Source organism: Natator depressus, chromosome 13 (assembly GCF_965152275.1).
Source record: "Natator depressus isolate rNatDep1 chromosome 13, rNatDep2.hap1, whole genome shotgun sequence".
In the NCBI taxonomy this organism is placed as follows: domain Eukaryota; kingdom Metazoa; phylum Chordata; order Testudines; family Cheloniidae; genus Natator; species Natator depressus.
The window spans coordinates 36,139,386-36,164,596 of record NC_134246.1 but is presented as its reverse complement, the minus strand read 5'-3'; the positions used below and the strand labels follow the sequence as shown (position 1 = coordinate 36,164,596).

The 25,211-nt window shown below is 59.5% G+C and overlaps 2 protein-coding genes across 6 annotated transcripts; one reads left to right on the top strand and one right to left on the bottom strand.

Annotated features, from left to right (window-relative positions):
* Positions 1–492: 492 nt before the first annotated feature.
* EMC4 (ER membrane protein complex subunit 4) lies at positions 493–3,285 on the top strand. The gene is made up of 6 exons (XM_074969257.1): positions 493–566; positions 1,115–1,200; positions 1,628–1,742; positions 1,941–2,094; positions 2,466–2,626; positions 2,766–3,285. Exons 2-6 carry the CDS (start codon positions 1,121–1,123, stop codon positions 2,799–2,801), a joined length of 546 nt encoding a protein of 181 aa, XP_074825358.1. The 5' UTR covers positions 493–566; positions 1,115–1,120; the 3' UTR covers positions 2,802–3,285.
* On the bottom strand, positions 3,110–25,211 carry SLC12A6 (solute carrier family 12 member 6). 5 transcript variants are annotated; one of them, XM_074969250.1, is made up of 26 exons: positions 25,058–25,211; positions 22,768–23,905; positions 14,214–14,258; positions 12,561–12,649; positions 11,975–12,106; positions 11,554–11,700; positions 11,090–11,144; positions 10,732–10,862; positions 10,326–10,567; positions 9,917–10,131; positions 9,354–9,512; positions 9,087–9,185; positions 8,810–8,867; positions 8,153–8,327; positions 7,618–7,736; positions 7,322–7,420; positions 7,021–7,140; positions 6,368–6,472; positions 6,120–6,288; positions 5,472–5,667; positions 5,219–5,388; positions 4,972–5,103; positions 4,642–4,749; positions 4,376–4,560; positions 4,000–4,133; positions 3,114–3,910 (listed from the first exon to the last, which is right to left on the bottom strand). In XM_074969250.1, the coding sequence occupies exons 2-26, from the start codon at positions 23,039–23,041 to the stop codon at positions 3,819–3,821; spliced, it is 3,450 nt and encodes a 1,149-aa protein (XP_074825351.1). In that variant the 5' UTR covers positions 23,042–23,905; positions 25,058–25,211; the 3' UTR covers positions 3,114–3,818. The 5 variants fall into 5 exon arrangements, with proteins under 5 accessions (XP_074825349.1, XP_074825350.1, XP_074825353.1 ...); XM_074969248.1 differs by having other exon boundaries at positions 3,110–3,910; positions 4,376–4,749; XM_074969251.1 differs by lacking the exon at positions 14,214–14,258.

Here is a 25,211-nt window from a genome sequence, read left to right as displayed (position 1 = left end):
CTTAATCCCCTCACCATCCTTCCCTCCTCTGTGACACCCCCCGCACGCCCCTTGAACTGCTGCCACCCTCCTCTTCAATCCCCGCAAACTCCCACCGAATGCCCTGGAAATCCTCCTTACTCCCCTTTAATTCCCTAACCTCCCATTTCATTCTCTGAGTATTCCCCTTTAACCCCCAACCTCCCCTTTAATTCACCCAGTATTCCCTTTTAACTCCCCCAACCTCCCCTTTAATCCCCCTGGTATTCCCTTTTAACTCCCCCAACCTCCCCTTTAATTCCCCCGGTACCCCCTTTTAACACCCCAACCTCCCCTTTAATTCTCCCGGTACTCGCTTTTAACTCCCCCAACCTCCCCTTTAATTCCCCGGCATTCCCTTTAAGGCCCGCGGGCTGGGGGCGGAGCGGTTCCGGGTTCCCCAGACTCACTCTGGCGAGACCGCCCCGCCCCGTGGGGGGGAGGAGGAGCGGCCTCTGCCCTAGCAACAGGAAGTGACGTACGAAACCGAGGCGGAAGTCGCTTCTTATAATCGGGAATTAGCTGTTACCAAGGGGGCGCCGGGCCGGGTGAGAGCGTCGGGGGGGGCCGGGGGGCCTGGGTTCCCTGCTGGGGGCGGGGGCCGGGGGGCCTGGGTTCCCTGCTCGGGGCGGGGGGCAGGACGCCTGGGTTCCCTGCTGGGGGCGGGGGCCGGGGGGCCTGGGTTCCCTGCTCGGGGCGGGGGGCAGGACGCCTGGGTTCCCTGCTGGGGGCGGGGGGCAGGACGCCTGGGTTCCCTGCTCGGGGCGGGGGGCAGGACGCCTGGGTTCCCTGCTGGGGGCGGGGGCCGGGGGGCCTGGGTTCCCTGCTCGGGGCGGGGGGCAGGACGCCTGGGTTCCCTGCTCGGGGCGGGGGGCAGGACGCCTGGGTTCCCTGCTGGGGGCGGGGGCCGGGACGCCTGGGTTCCCTGCTGGGGGCGGGGGCCGGGACGCCTGGGTTCCCTGCTGGGGGCGGGGGCCGGGACGCCTGGGTTCCCTGCTCGGGGCGGGGGCCGGGACGCCTGGGTTCCCTGCTCGGGGCCGGGGCCGGGACGCCTGGGCTCCCTGCGGCTCGGTCCCTGACTCTGCCCCGGCTGCAGGCGGAGATGGGGACCCCCTTGGTGGCCAGTCGGGGCCGGCGCTTCAAGTGGGCCATCGAGCTGGGCGGCCCGGGCAGCGGGGGCAGGTGAGAGGCCGGGGCCGGCCGGGGGTTTGTTGTGGGGCTGGTGGCCCGGGAGCCCCCGGAGGGCTGGACAGCGGGTGTGTGGCCAGGCAGCTGGCAGCGGGTTCTGCCCTCGGAGAGGGGGTGCGAGATAGAGGGTCTGTGCCCAGGACCCCCAGATCGGGCTCCAGGAGCTTGAAACACCCTTGGGGGTCCAGAGGCTGGGATCCCCTCACAGCCTGCAGGGTGGCTCGCTAGGAAAGGGGACCCTGCCCCCCCAGTTTATTAGGGGCTGTTCCCAACCTGCCCTGCGCCAGAGGTGGCTGCATCTCAGTGCCAAGCGAGCTGCCCCCCTCTGGTGTTATGTGCGGCTGTTCCCCAGCTGCCCCACCCCAGAGCTGGCTGCATTCCCCTAGGTGCACAAAGCTCCCGACTCCTCCTCTCTCCCCAGGGGCCGCAGCGACCGGGGCAGTGGCCAAGGTGAATCCCTCTATCCCGTGGGCTACTCAGACAAGCAGGTCCCTGACACCAGCGTTCAGGAGACCGACCGTATCCTGGTGGAGAAGGTACTGTGGGGGTGAAGAACAAGGGCCTGGGGGGATGGGAACCCCCAGGACACCTGGGTTCTGGCTGCAGGTGTGGGGTGCAAGGGGGTTGGACACCTCAGTTCTCTCCAAGAGGGTGGGGTGGGGGGCTCAGAGCAGGATGCTGGTTGGGGCAGGTGGGGCAAGGCCCCTCTGACATCTGTTCTCCCCCCCCGCCAGCGGTGCTGGGATGTGGCGCTGGGGCCGCTGAAGCAGATCCCCATGAACCTCTTCATCATGTACATGGCTGGGAACACCATCTCCATCTTCCCCACCATGATGGTCTGTATGATGGCCTGGCGCCCTCTGCAGGCCCTCATGGCCATCTCTGCCAGTGAGTATCCCCTGTCTCCTCCCCCTCCCTGTCCCCCATGGCTCACACTGCTCCCAGCGCCCCCTCCTGGCCATCCCCACTAGTGAGTATCCCCCATCTCCTCCCAACACTCCCACCTGACCATCTCTGCTAGTGAGTATCCCCCCCCCACTGCTCCCACCACCTGCCTTCCTATGTCCCCATGGCTATTTCCACCAGTGAGTATCAACCCTCCCCCACTCCGGGCCCATCAGTGACTCCCTGCAGTCCCAGCTCTTCTCCCCTAACCCTGCCCTGCTCCAGATTCCTGCCAGGCTGGTGGCTGGAGCCTCCCTGCAACCCTGGCTCCTGCCCCCCAAGTCTGACTGTCCTCTTCCTGCCCCCCCACCCAGCCTTCAAGCTTCTGGAGAGCTCTAGCCAGAAGTTCCTGCAGGGGCTGGTGTATCTGATCGGGAACCTGCTGGGGCTGGCGCTCGCTGTCTACAAGTGCCAGTCCATGGGGCTGCTGCCCACCCATGCCTCTGACTGGCTGGCCTTCATCGAGCCCCCTGAGGTGAGGGGGAAGGCTAGGGTGAGGGGAGGGCTAAGCTCCTGGGGGCAGCATAGAGGTTTTGGGGCAGAGGTGGGGCCTGCAGGAAGATGGGGTGGGGGCTGGAAGGACTGTGCTGACCTCCTCTCCCCTTTCTTTGCAGCGGATGGAGTACACAGGCGGGGGGCTGCTGCTGTGACCCACAATGCTCGTAGCCCCTGGAGTGATGGCAGCCCCACCACCCCCTGTTAGCCTCCCCCTTGGGGGGGGGTGCTAATGAAGCTGCTGTGCGGGGTGGGAGGCAGGGTGCACCCTACAAGAACAATCTGGATTTTCCCTCCCCTAGGCAAGCCCAGCCCGTGTGCTCCCTCTCTGGCCTTTAGAACCACACTTAACGTATAAAATTTTATTCTTTACACAGTTCTGGTACAGAGCAAAAAAAATCCCTCCTGACCCCCAACACTGTAAACTGGGGCTTGATCCCCAATAAATTAAAAGCCCCCCACCCCCCAAGGATCAAGTAGTGGCTGCCAGGCCCTGTCCTCCACTTAAAGCTGTGAAGGGAGAGGAGATTGGATTTGCCTGTTTCAAGGCTGCCCTGGGGGCTCCAGAAACCACTTGTCCAGCCTGCCATGATTAGTGCTGAGAGACAACAGCAGCTGGGGTGGGTGGTGGGGACACCCCCCCCCCCCCCCAGATCCAGCAACCCCAGGGCTATGGGGCAGGAGTGAATGTGAAATAAAAAACTTAAGCCACATGTGTGATGAGTTGGTGGTTTCTCCTGGTTCTCAGCCCCCCTCTGGCCCCATGCAACGGGCACCATGTGCATTAGGCCAAGGAAGTTGGATCAGTGACTGGCACTGGCCTGCTGCCAGCAGGCACCATTACAGCAACCATGCTGCTTGCACACAAAGGGGTGGGAGAGGGTAGGAAGCCCACAACCCTTCCACAGCAACTTAAAAGGGAAAGGAAGCAAATCAGCTTTGGCACTGTGTGGTGATGGGCACCATGGGAAATCTCTCCCATCCCTACTTTGTGAGGGTTGCCCCATTGCGACTCTGCCCTGTTGGGTCTAATACCCCAGTCCCTTTGGTGCCATCCCCCTTTCTTGCCATGTAGGGGTAGAGAGGTGGGGTAACTGTGCTCCATGGAGGTATGCCCCGGAGGGCAGCAGTGGAATGAAGTGGCAGGGGCCAGTGGGGGGGGGGGGGGTGCTCTAGGAGTAGATGGTGATGACCTCGCTGCCGCCCCCCCGCACCAGCAGCACCCGCTCCAGCCCCTCGGTCAGCACCTCCAGGAACTCCATATCTGAGGGGCGGGTCAAGGAGCCAACACTGGACAGACAGAGACAGACAGACAGACACTGCACCCCCCCTGACTCCCCATGCCAAGGATACAGTTCTCATCGCCCGCAGGGTTGCGGGGTGGACCCGGCATGTTGAGCAGGACCAGCTTGGCCTCGTGGGACTTGTTGACGATCACCTCATTGAGTTTGACAGCCGTGTGCATGCGCCGCACATTGGACTGGTCCCTGCAGGGGACAGGAGGGTTAGGGGCAACTACTGGGGGGGAACCCTGCGCAGGGAAAGCTTGGGGAGGGTGAGACAGTGCAGGGTGGCTCCGTGGGGGGTCCTGATGCCATGCCAGGGGAGGAGGAGGAGGAGGAGAAGGAAAGCATTTCTAGCCTCATGTTAGGGCATCTCCACCACCACCTCCAAGGATGGGGGGGTGGGGGTGGTCCCTGGGGGCTGACAGGAAGCAGGAGGGGCTTACGGCTTCATGTTGAGCAGGTCCTGCATGCCTTCAAGAGTCCGGGCCTTCTGCCCGCGGGCCGCCATGTACTTATCCTTGGTCCAGGTCATCTGGACCTTCTCTTGGTAGGTCTCTGTCTCCTCGTCCTCATCAGAGCCAATGCTGGTCAGGCGCAGCATGGAGTTACGGTCCTTCACCAGCTGGGCCTGCGGGAAGCCCAGGGGGTGAGTGAGGGAGTACTCCATGGGGGAGGGGAGCAGCCCACTCCCACCCCTGTCCCCACTTACCTCCCGGTCCCGCTCGGTCTTGGAGAGCCGCATGTGGCGCAGCATCTGGGAGCGCTGTTCCATCATCAAGGTCCGCTCGTAGGTGTAGGCCGAGATGTCGCTGTCGTGCTGCATGGGGCACGTATGGGGTGAGCTAAGACCAGAGGTGCAACCTGTCCCACGCCCCTCCCAGAGCTGGCACAGAACCCAAGAGTCCTGGCTCCCTCCTGCTCCAAGCCCTGGACAAAGCTGTCCCACATGAAGAGGTGGGGCCTATACCAGGGGCTCCCAAGAGAGAGACCACTCTTCAGCTGCTGCTCTCCCCCCCAGCCACCCCCTCGAGTCTCTCACCATCTCCACCACCTCCACCTCTGCCTCGATGCGCAGGTGGTACAGGAAGGTGGCCAGGTCCTTCTTCATCTGGATGCTGTTGTCCTCCAGCTGGGCCACTGTGAAGATGCGGATGTTGCATTTACGCCACACCTGGGGGTACAGGGTTGTGGGGGAAACCAATCACTGGAACGGTCAGCATCTGCAGCCCAGCTCCTCAGTCCTGCCGCCCCAATCCCCCCTCCCCACACCAAGCCCCCCCCAGCACCTTGTGCTGCTTGAGCAGGAAGGGCAGGAGCATGAGCATGCCCCCATCGTGGACGATCCACCACACATCAATGTTGCCCTCAGCGAAGGGCTCCGCATTGCCTGGGTAGAAGGCCACATTCTTGGCCACCAGCAGGGCCAGGCGAGCGGCTGTGGTGACCCGGACGGTGCCTACGGGGACAAGAGTGGGTGGAGGTCAGAGGGCACCAGTGGGGAGCAGGGGGAATCCCCCCCAAGCCCATGCCCCCACGTACTGATGAAGGTCTTCCAGGCGCGGGCGTCCTCGCTCTGGCGCCAGGCATTGGGCCAGCCCATCACCACCGTGTTGTGCTTCATGCCGCCCAGGCCGCAGGACTGGATGAGGTGGGAGATGCCCTCCCGCACCTTGGCTGCCACCACCAGCTGGCAGAAGCCCTTCACGCGTTCTGCCTCCATCAGGTGTTTGATGGTCTGCAAGACACACAGGGGAGCAGCTAGGGGGCGCTGTGCTGCTGGGGGCGGGAGCCTCTGCAAGGGAAGCCACAGCACTCGTGGGGGTTTGGCGGGGGGCAAAGAGCAGGGTCCGGGGCGCTCAGCAGAGGATGCTGTGCCACACAGACCAGGAGCCAGGGGGCTTCTGCAGGGGGTACTGTCCTGGGGCTCAGCAAGGGACACCGTGTTGCTGGCATGGGGGAGACGCTCAGCAGGGGGCACTGTGCCACACGGAGCAGGGTGGTGGGGCGCTTGCCAAGGGGTGTCATGCAGTGGGGTGTGACTCAGCAAGGGGCACCGGGCGGCCGGTGGGGAATAGAGGAACTGTGTCACAAAGAGCAGGGCCGGGTGGCTCAGCAGGGGGCACCATGGTGCTGGAGGGGGGCAGGGAAGAGCGCCCGGCAGGGGGCGCTCTCTCCCCCTTCCCTGACCTGCTCAGCTGCCAGCGCCTCAGCGTAGTTCTCCAGGAAGTTGCCCACCATGACGGAGCCCACGATGGTCAGGCCCTTGCCCGCCTTGAGCTGCGAGGCAAAGGTCAGCAGGTGGGGGTGCTTCACGTGCAGGTCCTCGTCCAGCTTCAGCAGCACCAGCAGCTGGGGCCTGCGGGGAGCGAGGGGTCACGTGGGGGCCAGAGGGGGCTCACCCCATGGAGCAGCGGGGCATGGGCGGGCTCTCCTACCTCCAGTTCTTGGTGTGGGGGGGCCCCTCCTCCAGGCGCAGCAGGGCAAAGCGGGCGGCGCTCAGCGACAGGCCCCGGATGCCATCGCCCCACTCCTTCTCGGCTCTGTGGCGGGAGACACACTGTGCTCAGCCGAAAGCTGTCCACCCCACACCGAGGAGGTGGGGTCATGTGAGTAAGCTGGGGAAACTGAGGCAGGGGAAGGGACCTGGCCAAGTTCAGACTGGACAGAACCCAAGCGTCCTGGCTCCCAGCACACCCTTGTCCAACCACCAGACCCCACTCCCGTCCCAGAGCTAGGACGGAACCCAGGTGTCCTGGCTTCCAGCTCCAACCCAGGAGACAGGGCTTCCTGTACAGAGCCACAGCACTACATCCCGGCAGGGTGGCCACTGGGGGAAGGGGGTGTCTCCCATTACCACAGCTGCCCACAGGCCCCTGGCTGGAGGCCCCCAGAGAAGGCGAGGGCTGCCTGCCCCATGGAGCCCAAGCCCTACTCTGCTCCCTAGCAGGCAGGAGGTGGGAAAGCCGAGGCAGAGGGGATGGGGAACTCCCCAAGGTCAGGGAGGAAATGGGTGAACCCAGGAGTTCCAGGGGTGGCCGATCCAGCCCAAGGGGTGCCAGGCCCTGCCCGGTCCGCAGGCGACACGTACCCCTGGTACTCGATGTATTTGTAGATCATGCCGGCGATCACCATGGCGACGATGGCATAATACCAGGAGGACACAAACATGAGCGCCAGGCAAATGCTCATGCCCACAAATGAGAGCGCCCTGCAGGGAGAGAGAAAGAGAGAGAACCCAGGAGTCCGGACCCCCATTCCAACCCACCAGTCGCCCCCCAGAGCTGGGATAGAACCCTGGCATCCTGGCTCCCAGCCCCTCCTACTCTAACCACTCGACCCCACTCTCCTCCCGGTGCTGGGACAGAACCCAGGCCCCTGGGCTCCCTTACCAGTGGTAGTAGCGAAAGCGGGGTCTCCAGTTGGGGGTGCGCAGCAGGGTCTGCAAGGCGCAGGCCAGATTGACAAAGAGGTAACACATCAAGAAGAACCTACGGACCAGGACAGACAAGAGACAGTCAGGGGGGTGGTGCCTCAGGGGCTCCCCGTAGGGCGTGCAGGGTGACAGGCCACCACGGGATTCCCCACTCTGGGATGCAGATGCCAAATCCCAGCTGGGGGGGGGGGGGGAGATCTGCCCCCTCCACAGAGTCCTGCCCACCCCCACGTGACTCGGCGTGGACCTTACATAGACAGGATGGGGGCCACCAGGTCCAGCGAGGCAATGAGGATGCCAAGCTCGGCAATACCAGCTGTCAGGAGCAGAGCCCACGTCGGCTCCCCATTGGCTTTGCTATGGCCGAAAACCTAGGGCGACAGCACACAGGAAACCCACTTCAGAAAGGCAAGAATGCAGCCAGCTCTAGGGTGGGGAAGTTGGGGGACAACTACACAACACTACACAGGGGTGGCTCGCCCAGCGCTAAGATGCACCCAGCTCTGCGGTGGGGCAGCTGGGTAACAGCCATACAGCAACCCCGCAACAGGGATGGCTTGCCCAGCTCCGAGATGCAGCCAGTTCTGGGGCGGGGCAGCTATGGGACAGCTGCACAGGGATAGCTCACCTGGCGCTGAGATGCAGCCAGCTCTGGGGCAGGGCAGCTGGGTGACAGCTACACATAACACTATACAGGGATGGCTCGCCCACTGCTAAGATGCAGCCAGCTCTGGTGCGGGGCAGCTGGGTACTGTGGGAGGGAGAGGGAAGCGGGGCGCGCTCTTACCCGCAGGAAGGGGATGATGTTGTCTTTGGCGATGGCCTGCAGCAGCCGGGGGGCACCAGTGAGGCTCTGCAGCCCAGCCCCGCAAGTGGAGAAGAAGGAGCCGATGACGATGACCCAGGGTGAGGGCCAGGAGAGCGTCCCAACCACCAGGTTCCTGTGCACAGCGTCGCCAAACCTGCCGCCCGGAGAGGGACCATCAGCCGGGGGCGGAAGCCTCAGACAGGGAAGAGGGGCTACAGACAGGAGGACCGCATGGACGGGGGCCCCAATGAGAAGAGGGGCAATGGGGACTCAGTGGAGGGGCATTATAGGCTGGGGGGGCCCAGTGGATGGGGGGGACCCAGCGGAAGGGTGCTATAGGCTGGGGGAGACCCATTGGAGAGGCACTGTGGGGACTCAGTGGATGCAGGGACCCAATGGAGGGGTGTCATGGGCTGGGGGGGACGCAGTGTACCAGGAGACCTAAGTGGACAACGACCCAGTGGAGGGGGTCCCAGTGGAGAGGTGCTCTGGGGGGACCCCACAGAAAGAGCACTATGGGCAGGGGGACCCACGCCCCCTGAGGAGGTGGCGTTATGGAGAGGTCGGGCAGCCCCAGCAGCAGGTGATGGCAGGGACATCACAGGGCAGACCCCCCCCCCGCCCCCCAATACTCACTTGTCCCGCAGCACCACCCCTTCGATACAGGCCCCAAACAGAACCACGTTGCTGAGATCTATGGCAGTGTGGAGTCAAGGTGGCCGTGGCCCCAGGGTCACAGCAGGGTGGTCAGGGATCCCCCCACCCCCACACAGCCTCGCCCCGTGGTGGGGGCCCTTTTCCACAGGCCTCGTGTGGGCTCTGGCATGCTCTGACCCTGAGCGAGGCACGTCCCTCCCCTGCCCTTGCCCTGTCCGTGCCATCCCCCGCCACCATGCCAGCCCCCGCAGGATACAGACGAAGGAGGTGGTGAGGATGGCCAGGATGGTGCCAATGGGGATGGATTTCTGAGCATCTTTCAGGTCTCCGGAGCGGTTCGAGCCAGCCATGATCCCTGCAAAGATCGGCACAGGAGAAACAGCTGCCAGGTGAGCACCCTGCACCGCTGTCCCAGATGCCAGGGTCCTATTCTCTAGCGGTGGGAGCCTGCAGGGCCCCCTAGGGGTGATTGCCCTGTGCTGCCGTCTTGGATGCCACGGTCCCCCATAGCAGCAGTGCTCACCAGTGACAGAGGGAAAGAAGATGCCCACGAGCAGGGTAAAGGAGGTGGTGATGTCGGCCAACACATACTCCTGGCTCATGGCCCCCAGCACATCGACGGAGTGGGCTGAAGGCTTCTCGATGATCTCCCCCTTCTGCAGGTAGCTGCTCCACAGGTTCTCTGCAGGGAGGGAGAAGCGGCTAGTCAGCAGGGCCAGGGCCACGGGGTGAAACCACAGGGGATTGTACTGTCCCGTCCCAGAGCCACTAGGGTCTCTTGAGTCGGCACCCGACGTCTGTCTGTACAACCCAGGAATTCTAGCCGGTACCATGAAAACTGCCCGCTCATTCTTTGGCTGGGGGTCTGGAAGCACGCTGCCATCGCGGATGCCTGGGTCCCATTCTCCCTCCCAATCTCCCGAGCTGCAGTGCCTGCGTTTAAGCTACTGGACTGTCTTGGGGGTCAGTGCTGGTCCGAGGGCCTCAGAAAGAGGGCTGAGGGGCTCTGTAGCTGACAGAGCTCGTGCCCAGATGGCACCGGGCTGCAGCTGTGTGCGGATCCGCCCACCCGCGCTAGGCCCTCACCAGTGATGATGCCGCTGGCCAGGCCTGGGATGCCCTGGATGGAGGTGACGTTGTTGTGAGCAAAGTATTCGTCGCAGGTGGCATTCAGCTGCTTGCTGGAGTTGCAGAAGAGGCCCCAGAGCTGGGTGGGCACCGTCAAGTTGCCCAGTTCCTGGGTCTTGGCGCAGAAGTCGATCTGCTGGCCAGAGAGGGTGCGGTTCCCCAGCATGCAGACCCTGCGCCGGGCGGGAAGGCAGATAGACACAGTGCCCCAGAACGTAGAGCCCCCTGCTGCGATCAGCCCTGAACAACCCCCCGAGGAGCGCAGAGCCCCCCACAGCGCCCCTAGCCGAGATCAGCCCTGAGCAAGTCCCACCCCCCGAGGAGTGCCAATCCACCCCGCACCCTCTGCCAGCCCCTTGGCACCTACGGGAAGCGGGGCGGGGCGAAGGAGGATTTGATGGCCCCAGCATAGATGGCTAGGATGGAGACGATGACACAGGCAAGGAAGAGCGAGGCGAACTTGTTAACGTAGCGCACGCCGACGAAGACCACCAGCACCATGAGTATGAGGAAGGCCGAGCCATAGACCCGCATGTTGTTCAGCATGGCTGCCGACTCCTTCAGCACATCAGTGCTGCGGAAAATGGCTGCCTCAGGGGCAATGTACATCTGTGTGGGGTGCAGAGAGAGACGTCACCTCCAGGAGGCGCCGGCTCCAAGCCACCCCAGGGTGGGGGGCCGGCTGGTTCACATGGGTGGGGAATGGGACATGTCACACACACACACACACACACACCCCCCGACCCCAGGCCCCCAGGGAGAAGCATTCTCACCAGGAAGATCTCGATGGCTCCCAGAATGTACATGGCAGCGGCGAAGGTGGTGCCCAGATAGAAGCAGAGCCCCACAGCACCCCCGAACTCGGGGCCCAGCGCCCGGGAGATCATGAAGTAGGAGCCCCCAGCTGGAGAGAGAGGACAGAGGCAGTCAGGGAGTGGCTAGGGAGACTGGTGTGTGTCCCGAGGGCTCCCCATCCACAGGCGCCAGGGCAGCAGATGTCCTGAGATGGGGGTCAGGAAGGAAACAACCACCACAGGGAAAAACTGAGGCCTAGCTGATGGGCCCAGTCCAGGGCTGAGGGGATAGGGAGGCCGGCCAATCCGGGAGAGAAGACTGGACTGACCCACTCACCCGGCACGACTCCATTGGTGGCAATGGCACTCATGGAGATGGCAGTTAGCAGCGTCTGCAGAGAAGGTAAAAGAGGACAGCAGGGGGTGGTGTTAGAGGAACATGCTGAACTGGGAGCAGACATCAGGTTCACACGGTCTGCACTGAATGCAGCTGCTGCTGGGGTGGGATGAGGCAGCTGGAGAGGCCCGGTGAGCAGGGAGCAAGGGCTTGGAACTGGAAGTGGTGGAGAATGACATCGCCAATGATGGATGCAGGGGAGGCCTGGAGAGGCAGAACTGTATCGACTGCGGCCAGATTTGGGTAGGACACCAGGATTCGCAATCCTTAGAGAGCTCACTGCACTCTTCTGGCCGGGACGCTCCCTGCAGCACAGCGCCCGACAGTGCCACCCTAGGGTCAGCACTGCCCGCAAGGGCAGAGCGCCAGCACCCCTTAGTGCCCCACTGGGGGCAGACACTCACGCAGCAGCAGCAGATGAGGACAATGGCGAAGGCCTGCAGCACGCCGGCCGTGCCCACCACCCAAGTGAGGCGCAGGAAGAGGATGACCCCAAAGATGTTCTGCAGGCAGGGCAGATAGACGCCCATGAAGGTGCCCATCTGGGGCGTCTGCAAAGAGAGAGACTGTGATTAGGGCAAGGAGTGCTAGGAGGCAGGACTCCTGCGCTGGGAGAGGATAGACTAAGAGGATTGGAGTCCTGCCAGTGCCCTTCAATCCCGCCCTGCAGCCCCCTGCTAGCCCATCCCTGGGCTCCCCGCAGTGCCCCTCAACCCTGCCAGTGCCCCTCCATCCCACCCTTCCGCCCCATGCCATCCCAACCCTGGGATCCAGCCTGGTCCCAGCTCGGCCAATGGCCCTCAATCCCGCCCAGCAGCCCCTCACCTTTGTGGGCTTCTTCTTGCCCTCTGCAATGTTCTCAGCCTCCTCATGCTCCCGTGCCCCCTGCGTCAGGTTGGTGTAGTTCGCCATGCGGTTAAGCAGGGAGGACACCTTGGGCCGGGTATCCATTTCCTCCTGCAGGATGAGAGGGGGTGAAATGGGGAGCTGTCCTTGTGCAACCGACGCTGCCTGAGTCTGCAGAGAGCCTGAGCCCGTCGCTGGGATGCAGCCCGAATCCATTGCTCCAAGAGGTGTAAACTGCTTACGTGCATCTCAAAGGGCTGTGAACTTGAAGCCCCGTCACCCCCATCCCAGCAGCAGAGAACCAGCTGGAGGAAGAGCACAGCTGACTCTGGCTGCTGGATTAGTTCTGGGGGAAGGGGCAAACCCCCAGGCCCTGTTACACCATCGGGGGACAGGGCTGCGTCACAGCTCCTGGATGGACATGAACCAGGTTTCAGCCTCCCAGCACTGGCCACCGGGGGGCAGCAACTGACACCCCCCCCGCCCCCCCCCACTCTGCCCTGGAGTGAGCCTGTCTTCTCCTCCCTGCCGGGGGGGGGGGGGGGGCAGATTCCACCGGGGGTACCTCGAAGAGAGCCAGGTTCTTGTCGAAGTACTCATCCCCATCCTCGTAACTGGTGTTGTTGAGATAGATGTCTTTCTTGCGCCCTGGGTCTGAGGAAAGACAAGGGGGAAAAGGAGAACCCAGTGTGAGGTGTCGTGAGCTGGGGGGTCTCAGCCCGGTACCAGCTTACCAGGGTTCTCCGAGAGCCCAGCCCTTCACTGCTCCCTCCTGGCAGGGGGACTGCAGCACCAATTTACAGACACTCAAACCTCTACAACTCCTCTGGAATGGAAGGAGACTGAGGCACAGCATCAAGTCCTGGCTCCCAATCCCGCCCTGCTGCAACCCACTAGGCCCTACTCCCCTCCCAGAGCTGGGGGGGGATAGAACCCAGGAGTCCTGGTGCCCAGCCCCTCCCTGCTCTAACTTGGGGTCTCACCCTCTCTCTGCCCCTTGGCGACAGGTGAGTCAACAGTCAGCCTGCTCAGAGAAAGATTCCTAGCGGGGCTGGGCAGAACCACCACCTGTTCCTTTATTGCCTTGCCCAGCCCGGCCCGGCCCCCAGGCCATGGAATCACAGGTAGATGCCTGCACAGTACAAACCTGCAGCCGCCTCCGCACGTTCAGCCTGGAGGCAGCGGCACTGGAATAACCACTCTCTACTACCTGGGGGGGCAGGGGCCGCGAGAGCTCCCCAGGCCCACAACTCAGGCCGGGCCTCTGGGGCACTTGGCAGAACCCTGCCCAGGGTTCGCTCGCCTGGCATGGCTCGCGCTGCGAGAGCACCCACGCCACCGCCCTGCTGCACAGCGCCCCCCAGTGCCGCACTGGGGACCTGGGGCAGCACAGACTGCCAGGGGAGAGCCCCCACCCCACTCCCTAAAGCATCATGCCCCTAGCACCACTCTGGGGCAGCGTAAGGTCACCCTCCCACGGGCATTGCTGGTGGTGCAGCTGCCGGCGGCAGGGCCTCGGTGTTTGCTTTGTACACAGCGCAGGGAAAGCCCCGCTACCAGCCAACCGCTGATGCGGGACAAAGTCAGCAGGAGAGCGAGGCACTAACAAGTAAGCTCCACAGCACCCGATCCACGGGCTGGGGGCTCCCCGGCAGGAAAAGCCAAGGTAGACTACGTCAGCATGGCATTAGGGGACACTGTGCTGCAGAGAGAAGGGGCTCAGCAGGGGGCGCTCTCCCCTCCCAGTCAGTGCAGGCCCCTGGGGGTGCTGTGCTGCAGCGGCATTCTCCCCAACACCCCAGTGGCTTAAGTAGAACTGAGGAGCCCTGTCGCCCAGTTCCAACAGGCCAGACCACCTCTCGGACTGTGAAATCGGGCTGAGAAGGATCATGGACAAAGTGACACCTCAGTTTTGGGCCTGATGCTCAGGCTGCAGGTGCCTGCAATGATCCTAGGAAGAGCAGATGTGTACGGGGTAAGAGGGGAATTAGTAGCGAGGGGTATGTAAGTTACCCTCTCCCTAGGGCAGTCTGATGGAGGGGTGAAACACACATGCACACACAGAGCAGGGCTTCGGTGGGGGAGAGCAGGGACAGACACACACAAAGCAGGGCTCATCCCCTCCTGCAAGAGGGGGTAGGCACAAATGGACGGACACACACACACACAGTCTCGTTCAGGAGAAAGAGACACGCACGACTCCTTAGCAATACCGTACCTAAGAGCTGACACTGTTCCCCTGTGATGGAGGTTTGACTCACGTCTGAAAATCAAACAGAAGATGGGAAAAAATGAATCACAAAAGAAAAAAAAAAAAGGAATGAAAAAACAAACAAACGACTCTGATCAAATATTTCCTCCTGCTGATACATGTTAGCAAAGAAAGGGAAATGAGCAAAGATTCTGGGGGTTTTAGAGCATGATTTCAAAACCAAAAAGGAGCTGCAATAATATAAAAAGAAACCAGCGCAATTATATAGCAGAGTTCAGGGAGGTGGGGATGGGGCCTTTCCCCTCTAAGAGATACCAGCTCCAACCTGACCCAAGTGTGGGGGACTGGCTGGCTCACAGGGGTCAAGAATGGGAGATGGGGGTCTTTTCCCTCTAGTGGGCACTGATTCTAGGATGCTCTACACAGCAGGGTAGGAAACTTGTCAATCTCCCACCCAGACACACACACGGCAGGCTGGACTCCAGTCTACCAAGATTGGACTCCACTCCTCAGATCTTTCCCTGTCACCTAAACCCTCAAGCAGCAGAGAGCAACGTGACTGAGGAAGGCGGGCGACTGGGCTGAGGTGATGGTTGCCCTGGGACAGGCTATGAATCAAGCCTTTGTTGAGCCCAAGGATTCACCACAGCCCACTTGCTGCGGGAGGGAAAGAAAGAGACAAAGAAGGGAAAGAGAGAGAAAGAGTCCAGCCCCACAGCTCCCCCCGGCTGTGTCTGTCCCCTGACCCTGCTGCTCAGGGGATGAGGCAGCGTCTGGCGCCAGACTGGGGCTTTGTCCCTGCTCGCTGGGTCAGGGAACGGCCCAGGATAATTGGGGATTACATGGAAGCAGCTGGGATCCTGCCCTTTCCAGCTGCCCGGAGAACAGATCTGTCCCAGCGCTGGCCCCGCTCCAATTCACACACTGCCCCAGAGGTGGTCCTGTTCCGGGAGCAGGGAAAGAGAAAAGCAAGGAGTTCAACCACCTGTGGGGTGGAAAAGGGTCCCTCAAGGGGTCAGTGCCTTAGGACGCCATACAGGACTCCTGGGTTCTATCCCTACTTACAGACTCTTGATCCTGTGGCCAGTGCTTGAGCTGCATTACATTCCCACTCCACAGAGCTGGGTAGATTTTCTGTCACTGACCCTCTATCCCATATTTATACTTTCTGCTGAGAAAAGAACCCAGGAGTCTGGACTCCCAGCCCCTCCTGCTTAACCACTAGAGCAGGAACAGAACCCAGGAGTCCTGGCTCTCAGCACGCCATCTGAGTCGTTGTAGCTGTGTAGCCCAGAGCTGGGAGTACCTTCATAGGCCATCTCCTCTCCATCTAGCAGACAGGCAGCATGAGCCCTGACAAGCAGAGGGCGGACTGGCAGGAAGCCAGGGGATAGACTTGGGATATAATCCCTGACGCTGCCCAGGCTGCAGCCTGCCCTCCATGCTGGAGCTAAATCGAATTAGCTGTGCTGCTGTGTGACATGAGGCCTCCTCCCGCTCAACCACTGGGCTGGGCAGGGGTGGTGAGTCCTTACGTACTTAGGAATATGAGGCCTTTCCCCTCCAGGGGGCGCCTGCCCTGATCCAGCCCTGGCTGGACATCCCCCCCCCCCCCAATCCCAGAGACTGGGATAGAACCCAGGAGTCCTGGCACCCAGCCCTCTCCAGCCCCTCCTGCTTCAACCACTAGACACCACAGTGAGAGCTCAGGAGTCCTGACTAGGGAGCTGGACTAACATGGGGGCTTTGTATGAAGAGGGTAGTATAGTAACCCCCTCCCCCCCCCCCACACTGTTCTTTCCAGCTGCAGCTGAGAACAGTCATGTTGGCCATGTGCAATGCCCAATTGAGATCCGGGCACAGTGGGTGGAAGATACCGCGGGGAGCATTTACTAGGCTACACACAGTCTGGTCTAACCAGGAGGGGGCAGGGAAAAGAAAGAAAGAATGAAAAAGTCAGACAGGAAGAAAGAATGAAAATGTCAGTGAGATGGAAGGAAATTCCCTGCCAGGGGAAAGAGCCAAGCCAGCACCGCCCGGTTCCTCTGTGCAAGCCCAGAGCAGGGGCAGATGCCGCAAGAGTTTCCCCCAACATTCACCCTCTCCCAGGAGCACACCCTCTAGGTCGACAGGGGAGGCCAATCTCTGAGGCTTGTGCCAAAGGAGAGTGCAAACCCAGTGCTCCAGCCACTGAGCGTTACTGACTATTGATTAGCAACCACAGGGGGTACTGCAGAAAGTAAAGGGTTAAGCACAGGGGTGGAAGGCATGCGGGGGGTAGGGTCACCATCTAATGAGGTTCTCAGTCAATCCGCAGGGAGGGATATAAAAACACTACACTGGGATCACTGAGATGCAGCCACCTCTGGGGCAGGGCAGCTGGGTAACAGCTACATAGCAACGCTGCACAGGGATTGCTTGCCCAGAGCCAAGATACAGCCACCTCTGGTGTGCGGATTGACAGCTGCATAACAATCGCACAGCGAGACTGCACACAAATGGCTAGCCTGGGACTGAGAGGTGGCCACCTCTGGGGTGGGAGCAGTTGGGTAACAGCCACACAGCGCTGTCATGTAGGTTTGGGACAGGAAGCGAAGGAGGGTGCCATGTGGCTTGACCAGGACAGAATCACCAGAGCTTGAATTCTGCCAGGACACTGGGGTTTGCTCCCTCTCTCTTGGTGGCAAGAGCTGTTTAGAGTCTGAGCAAACACATAACCCCCCTTTACTTACCCCCATCACTCCCGCTATGACAGGAGCCCCTAGTGCCCATCCCCAGGTGCATCCCCCATCCCCAAGGGGACAGTCACCCCGCAGATCCCTTCCCCAAAACTGCCTGTCCAGACCCACACTGGACCCAAATGCACACCAACCCTGTACAGCGTAACAGCACAGGGCATTCCCACGGTTCCTTCTCTGTCAGGGTCTCCGGGCCTGATCCAAATCCATGGAAAGATTCCACTGAGATTGGAGGGCTCAGGATCAGACCCTGCAGCACATTCCACAGGTCCCCCACATCCACAGTCAGCAGAGAAAGTGAGGCCCAGAGCAGGGGCAGAACCAGCACAGAAAGCACACAGCTACAAAGAGGAAGAACCCAGGGGTCCTGGCTCCCAGGCCCTCTGCCTGGCTCTAACCACCGGAGCGCACTTCCTTCACTAATCAGCAGCAGAGCTGTGGTTGGTGTTTAACTGAAAATCATGCAAGGGATTGGGAAGAGCCCAGGGGAGGCTGCTACGATGGTTGAGGAAGGCAGGCTGGAGAGGGTGCTTGGATCGGGGGGGGGGGGGGGGGGCACGGACGACAATCTGGAGGCAGGGGCCAATAAAGAGATACTGCCCCCCATACACACACCCCCAAGATAGAGGGGGCAGCCCAGGTAGGGGAGGAGCAGCCAAGAGACAGATGCAGGTAAAGCAGATTAATGTGGCGTGTTTAGATGACGGCTCACCTGACACCATGATCTCTCTGGGCATCCAGATGCCAGCCCTGTTGGCTCCTTCCTGGGCCCCTTCTTCCACCCCACCCTCCTCCTCATCGTCCACCTTGGTAACAGTGAAGTGAGGCATTTTCTGGACTAACTTCCCCCAGCGCCGGCAAGGAAGGGGACTGGAAGTGACGGGATCAGGTGACTGGCAGGCCCCAGGGGAAGAGGCGGGATGGTGTGGGGGGGACACGCCCTCCCCTGCTGTGTGTGTCTTACTGGCACTAAGAGGATTAACTGTTCCACGTACAACTGCTTTCACTCTCCTGCTGAACTGTAGCAGGCAACATGGGAGAGGCAGGGGCCTGCACGGGCCCAGCAGTGCGATGCAGCCAGCTCTGAGTAACAGTCCCACAGCTACTGTCTGGGATGGAGAAGTCTGTAGCCGCCTGAGCTGTAGCATGGCTTTCAGAGAGGGAGGATGGAATCAGATCAGGACTCCTGGGTTCTATCCCCAGCTCTGGGAGAGGAGTGGAGTCTAGTGGGTTAGAGCAGGGACACTGGGAGGCAGGACTCCTGGGTTCTATCCTAGCTCGGGGAGGGGAGGGGAGGGGAGGGGAGTGGGTCTAGTGGATTACAGCAAGAGAGGTGGAGCTGGGCAAACTCCAGAGCATGGTAGTCTTTTCCCTACATACTCCGTCCTCTCTATTTATACCATAATGGAGCAGAGATTAGAGAAAAGGTCTTAATCAGTTTAGGAAATGCCTAAATGGGGAACTCCAGGCCAGAGTGAATGACACAAATGCTGGGTTGGACCCACACCACTTCCCACTCCAGAATGGGGTTAGCCACACCTCCCCCTGCCCTGGAATAACCCCTTGAGAAAGCAGAGGAGAGCCCTGGCACAGCGGCCCCTTCAGTTCTCTGTTGAGGTTTCCCACCCCCTGCATTGGCTCAGGTGAATTAGTTACCTTTGCAAACTGCTCTGAGCTGATCAGTGGAAAGGGATTAGGGACAGAGCAATGTAGGGCTTGTCTACACTACAAAATTAAGTTGATTTAAATTAAGTGGACATACAGCTACCGCAGTATTTAAAGCGGTGGTTCACATCCACACTTGCTCCTTCTGTTGGCAGTGTACGTCCTCACCAGGGGCGCATCCACCGACTGAAAAGGGACATTGCTGGACACTGACAGCTGGAGCCTGGCAGCCCTGGGCCTGACAACCTCAACTGTAGGCATGGGGCTCACAGTTGCCCTGCCCCCAGCTGTCAGGCGGATGCCGGGCTCACAGCGGGGCCACTCCCCCACCCCAGCCTTGACAGCCCCTACTGTGGAGCCCACAGGGGGCTCAGTTGCACAGCAGGGAGCCTACAGCTGTGAAATTGACATTCTTATCAGTTTCATGGCAGCTATTATTTCAAATTTTGGCTTGGGCTCTGGAAGTCAGCCTGTGGGGAGCTCACAGCTGAGCTGACAGAGAGAGATGGAAAGGAAATGTGAAATAATAAAACCAACCGTGAAACTGACAAGAATGTCAATTTCCCAGCTGGCAGGCTCCCAGCTGTGAAACAGACAGGTACAGACTCACAGCTGGGGCTGTCAGCCCCTGGGCAGGGGTGGGGAGCCTCCCACTGCAAGCCCCACTGCTGGGGCTGATAGCTGGAGCCCCCATGCTGCCACCCAGTGAGAAACTGGGGGAGGGGGCCAGGATCATGCTCTCCTTCCCCACCCCTCCAATACCTCACGGGAGGCAGCAGGGCTGGAGGGCGCTAACAGCTGTCAGCCCAGTTTGGGGCTGACAGCCAACGTAAATAACGCAGTGTCTACAGAGACACTGCATCACCCTTACTACATCGACATAAGCCCTATGCCTCTTGTGGAGGTAGAGTTATTACGTTGGTGTAGTGGGCCTACTTATTTTGGCAGAAGCACCACTGTAGCATAGACACAGACATAATTAAGCCGATGTAAACTGCCTTACGTCCACCTAACTCTGTAGTGTAGACCTGGCCTCAATTCCCTTATTAGGGACAATTTGCGTTCTCCTGTCAGGCATCTTTCAACTTTATTTCTGCTGCCATCAAAAGGCCAAACCACACTTTACACCATCGTATACATTCAAGTGGAATAGCCAGCGGGCTGCAGGTTGGGATTGAGGGGCACCAGCAAAACTACTGGGTTGGGGGAAGACAAGGGGTAGGGCAGCAGGTGCTGTGCGTTGGTATTGAGGGGCACCAGCAGAGGTGGGGGAGCCCAGGGATAGGTTAGCAGGGGGCTGTGGATCAGGATTGAGGGGCACCAGCGGAGCTGCGCGGGAGGGAGAGGACAGCGGCCAGGGCTGGGATAGTTGGGGGCTGGGTGTAATTTTGCTAACTACCTCCAGTCCTGACCCAGAGCCCTACCTCCTGTTCCAGCTGTGCCCTTTCAGTTCCTCCTCCGCTCTCTGCCCCAGCCGCACACGCCCACACAGCTGTGTGATGCCCCAGAGCAGAGGGGGGCTGAGGTCGGATCACACACTATGGGGCAGAACTGGAGTCACCCCCCAGGGTTTCTCTTCAGCTGCCACAGAATCAGGACTGGTTCCAGGCCTCCGCTCCCCCTGCAGTCAACCCAGAGTCACACCTGACTGCAGTGGAGACCTGACTCCATTTTGTTCACAGCACAGAAAGGACACACATCCATCTAGCTTGGACAGAGGAACCAATGGATAGGGAGGGCCAGAAAGCCAGCTGTGAGCATCTGGGGCGGGGGTGAGGGGAAGGGAGATCAGGACCTAGCCCCTAGCACTGAGGGGAGCCCAGGGCAGCACTCCACTCTCACCTTCACGGGCTGCGAGCTCTCCCAGCCCTATGACTGTTTGAGGAACAGAGAACAGGCGTAGGCGGGAGCTGCAAAGGGCCATTTGTCATGGGATGATGGGAAGGAGGGGGCTGCATGAGACAGGGACTGCGGGTAAAACAAACAAGTGGGGAGACAGCGCAGCATGGAGGGCAGCAGGCACTCATGTCAGTGGGTCAAGTAGGCCCCCATGCAGGAGTGTGCGTTGAACATCAGCAGAGCACTACACGCATGCGTGGGTGTGTAAGATCACATAAGCTCTATGCACCTGTCTCTGTGTATGCATGAGCTGCTGCTGAAAACAAGTCAACCCCATACACACGTGTGCGCTTGTACATCTGTGTCTTTGTGCATGTACTGAAAAAAATCAAGGAAGTTGTGTGTGTCTGTCCGTGTTCTCACTCATCCCAGCCTTGGGGCCACATCAGGTCACGCAGCAGCCTTCTCCCCAGTTCCCATCCGCTCTCCCTGTGTCCAAGGACAAAGGATGTCCAGAAAGGCACAGCCAGCCTCTCCCGGGAGATAAACAGCTGAGGTGCTGGGGACATTAAGTCCCCGAGACGCTAGCTGTCTGCTCAATCTGTCCTCCTGCTGCAGGCCTGTCACACACATGCATTTGTGCTCTATAGTTCCTGAAGGGCCTGTTTTGCTGCCTCACTGGGCTTCGGGCCTCTGATGGCAACAAAAGGACCCCCTTCGAGGAACACAGCGGCCTTGATGTCTTGTGAAACATCTGTGACCTTACCAGGGTATTGTCCCACAAGTGATCCCACAGAGGGAACGGGGAGCACAGGATCATCCCGGGTGCTCCAGTGGAGAAGGCTCATAGGTATGGGCGTATGAGCCGGACAATACCCATAAACCAGCTCTCCCTTCCTGAGCCCAGGCTGATCAGCTTTGCCCTGGACCATGGCCATCCATGAGCCCCTTATGACAAGCGGGAGATGAACAGACCTGGTGCCAGGGCAGACTCACAATTGCACACTCATGTTCACTGCAAGAGCTGGGAACGAACCCACAGCGTCCCAGCAAATCCCAGCTCTAAAGAGTCACCTCTGCCTCCTTTAAATCTCTCCTTGCAATTTTAACCCAATCCAAAGTCCTCCTTCACTTCCTGTCCTAAACTCTTGGGGCTGTTAAAGCAGCAGCCATGCTCCACACCAGAGGCAGCTGCATCTCAGCACTGTGCATCATTATTATGCACTGTTACGCAGCTGCTTCACCCCAGAAGTCGACGCATTTCAGTGCTGGGTGAGCAATCCCTGCGCCCAGATCCTATGAGACGAACACAGCATTTATATGCACGTACAGCAGACCACAGCATTATCAGGCATGTAACATAACCCACGCTGGGAGGCCTCGAGAGGAGCCGTGACTCTGAATCAGTGGCGACCAAAGCCCCACTGCCAAGATGTAGGACTCATCTCTCATCTGAGTCTGCATGAAAAAGGGAATCAACACAATTAAAGGGAAGTTCAATTCTCCCGAGTCATTTCCCCTGAGCCTTGCTCAGCATTTCCCATGCAGGAAAAAGACTGAAGAAAAAAGGGTACTAGCTGAGCCAGGGATACCAATCGAGTCAATGCACTATAACCCTCTGTGAAAACACCACCCCGTCCAGCCACACCTACATTAAAGCTGGCAACCAAGATACCTCGCCCCCAAAATGGAAGCTGGAAGTGTGTTCCCGTTTGTTGTGAGCAAATGGGAAGATCAAAACATTTAGGAGGCACCTAATAGGCAGCGACAGAGAACTGGCAAGACAACTGCACCTGGTGATACACTAGCCACCATAAACTGGCCCACCCCGCTGCAGCCATGAATTATGGTGGAGTCACCCATAACTGATTCCCCTCCATCTCCAAACAACCCTTGAGTCATCCCTCTTTAGTGCAGCTGAAAGAGGTCTCCTTCCATCTCCAGCACACCCAGCAGTTGCGGTGGTCATCTCCATTGCAACCACAAGTTGGCCAACAGATGGGTGTATTGTAAGTTGAGTATGCCATCTCCAATGCACCCATAGTGTCTTCCTCCACTTCCAATGCACCCGTAACTTGCAGTGGACTCGTCCAACATCCCCTGGAGATGTCCCGCTCTAGCGCCAATGCACAAAAACTGTCTACCTCCATTGCATTCATGTCTCTCGCCACTCCCCCACAAGATGTCCACCTCCAATGCACCCAGGTCTCCTTCCACCCTCCCACATCAGCCCAAACCACCATAGTGGTAGCCACATGAACCTTGTTGACTTCCCAGCCTCTCATGTTCATGCACGTGATTGGCCATGTACCACCTACCTTCCGCCATGTCATGGGGGTTGGACGTCCTGTCGCTAGCCAGCTCGCCCGCCACAGTGGCCACCGAGGTGGTGGCCCCTGAGAAATCACTCATGCCCTCGCTGCGGCTTGTCTCAGGGACACTCTCCCGGGAGCTGAAGCGGACCCGGGAGCTGGAGCGGGAGCTGAGGTCCGGACTAGTGTCAGAGAGCCCTGGGATGTCGTCGATTTTGGTAGGGGTCACCATGAACCGGACGGAAGCCATTTTGGCAGGAGACAGTTGGCGTTGGTGCATGCGTGCGTGGAGAAATCTAATACCTTCCTGGAAGCTTTAAATTCTAATCGTCCAGAAACAATAACAAATAAAAGTGAAACGATAATTTAGGAGGGTAACAAAATGAGTGGGGTAACAGCAGGCTCCACCACCGAGTGGATTCATGTCTAGCATGGATCCTCAGCGGTCTGGTGCAATGTGGTGCCCAGACACCCAGTGGTTATCAAGTGAGTTTTCCACAGGTGTGGCTAAAGGTGGAGCACGGGAGCTGACCCATGGTTTACCATGCAAATATTTCACAGCTGTCTAGTTTAGTCAATGATTTTTTTGTCAGAGGCCCTAGCCCGAGGCTTTGGCATGCAGACAATCTTTGGAGAAGTGCACTGCAGGGACAGTATGTGCAAGGAGAACGTCTCAAGTCCTGGGGCAAGCAGTTGTTTGCAAATATCCTGCAGGGAAGGTGGTTCAAGCAAGGGGTCTGTTGGTTACGGAAATGAGACAGTGCAAGGAGGCAAAAGAATTTTACAAGGTCCTAGTGCAACGATGGAGGCAGAAGAGACCAAGGGATCCAGGTACGAGGAGAAGAATTACCCACTGGTTTCTAGTGTAATGTGCAAGGAAAGCAAGTATCCCAAAGAGTCCTGCTGCAAATATCTCACGTGATCCTGGTGTAACATGAAGGTGCAGGAGCTCAAGGGTCCTGGTGCAGGATGGCAGCTATTCTACACGGTTCCGGTACAAGGAGGTAGAGTATCCTTATGCAAGGAGATGATTATTGCACAGAGTCCTGGTGCAAGGACATATGAAACTATTTCTTGAGGTCCTGGTAGGGTTATGGTGCATGAGTATTCCTGCTGCAGAAACATGCAACTTTTCAACAGGGTCCTGGGGTGAGAAGACAACTATTAAATGTCAGACTAGTGCAAGGACAGACAGTAGCGCAAGGGAATATGCCTATTCCAGAGGATCCTAGGGCAAGGGCCCACAAACTCTCTACAGGATCCTGATGAAACTCACATGAAGGCGTGAAGTCATGCAAGGGTGAGAAAATCCCACATGAGAACATGCGAAGCCCCCATATAGTCCATATACAGGGGATACAATTATGCAAGGGCATACATATCACCAATGTGTCAATGAGGTAAGGGCATGCAAACCCACTGCAGGACAGGGATGATGGTGCAAGACCCCCAGTGTGTTGGGGCGGCAATGGATATACAAAATCCTAGTGAGTGGGACGTCTGTGCTCGATCCCCAAAGAGGAGGAATGATGGTGCAAGGAACGTGTAAGACCCTTATGAATAAATCACTGGTGCAAGGGCATGCATGAGTTCTGTGAGGAAAACAATGGTGCAAGGGATGTGGGTCTCTCAAGTCACTACTGGAAGGGTTGCGAGACCCCCATAAGTGGAACCAATGGTGCAGAAGGCAGGCAAGCCCCCTGTGAATTGGTGCCAGGGTGTGCAAAAGTCCCATGGGGGAGACTAGTGGTGCAAGGTCACACAAGACCCCTATGAACAGGTCCATAGTGTGGGGGTGTGCAAAATCCCTGTGAGGGAGCAATGGTGCAAGGGATGCACAAGCCCCATGTGGGGGAACCGGTGGTGCAAGGGGTATGCAAGAGCCCCCTGTGCAGATCATTGGCGCACAGGCTGCACAAGAGCCCTGTGAGGGGGGAGATGGTGCGAGTGGCCTACAAGCCACATATGGGGAAGTGATCGTGCAAGGGGTGTGTAAAAGCTCCACACATATGTCATCGGTATGAGGAGCATGCAAGAGCCCTGTGAGGGAGCAATGGGTGCACAAACCACATATGGGGAACTGATGGAGCAAGGGATGTGTGAGAGCCCCATGTCGGTGCAATGGGGGGAAGGGCGTGCAAGAGTCTGTGACCAGGTCAGTGGCGCAAGGGGGGTGCGATAGTATGGGGGGCTCACATTGCGCGTGCGCAGCAGCCCCCCGCCCCGCAGCGCCCCCTCCTCGCCCGAAAGCGTGGGAAAAGCCCCGGGTAGCTGTTGGGGACCGTTAGCCGTTTACCTCAGGCGCGCGCTGGCCTCTGGTCCTCAACGTTCCACAGGATCCCTGCGCGCCGGGGCTGCAGCTCCTGCTGCCGCTCGCGCTGTCAGCTGCCGGCTTCAGTAGAGGAGGGGGTGGTTCGCAGGAAGCGCGCTTCCCCCACCCCTTTCTCGGC

Coding starts and splice junctions, on each gene's coding strand:
- SLC12A6 (XM_074969248.1), bottom strand. CDS start 23,041: ATGCACCAACGCCAACTGTCTCCTGCCAAAATGGCTTCCGTCCGGTTC. Junction 7,141..7,321: donor CGCTTTCGCTACTACCACTG/GTAAGGGAGCCC, acceptor CTCTCCCTGCAG/GGCGCTCTCATTTGTGGGCA. Junction 4,750..4,971: donor AGGTGGAGGTGGTGGAGATG/GTGAGAGACTCG, acceptor TGCCCCATGCAG/CACGACAGCGACATCTCGGC.
- EMC4 (XM_074969257.1), top strand. CDS start 1,121: ATGGGGACCCCCTTGGTGGCCAGTCGGGGCCGGCGCTTCAAGTGGGCC. Junction 1,743..1,940: donor ACCGTATCCTGGTGGAGAAG/GTACTGTGGGGG, acceptor CCCCCCCGCCAG/CGGTGCTGGGATGTGGCGCT. Junction 2,095..2,465: donor CCTCATGGCCATCTCTGCCA/GTGAGTATCCCC, acceptor CCCCCCACCCAG/CCTTCAAGCTTCTGGAGAGC.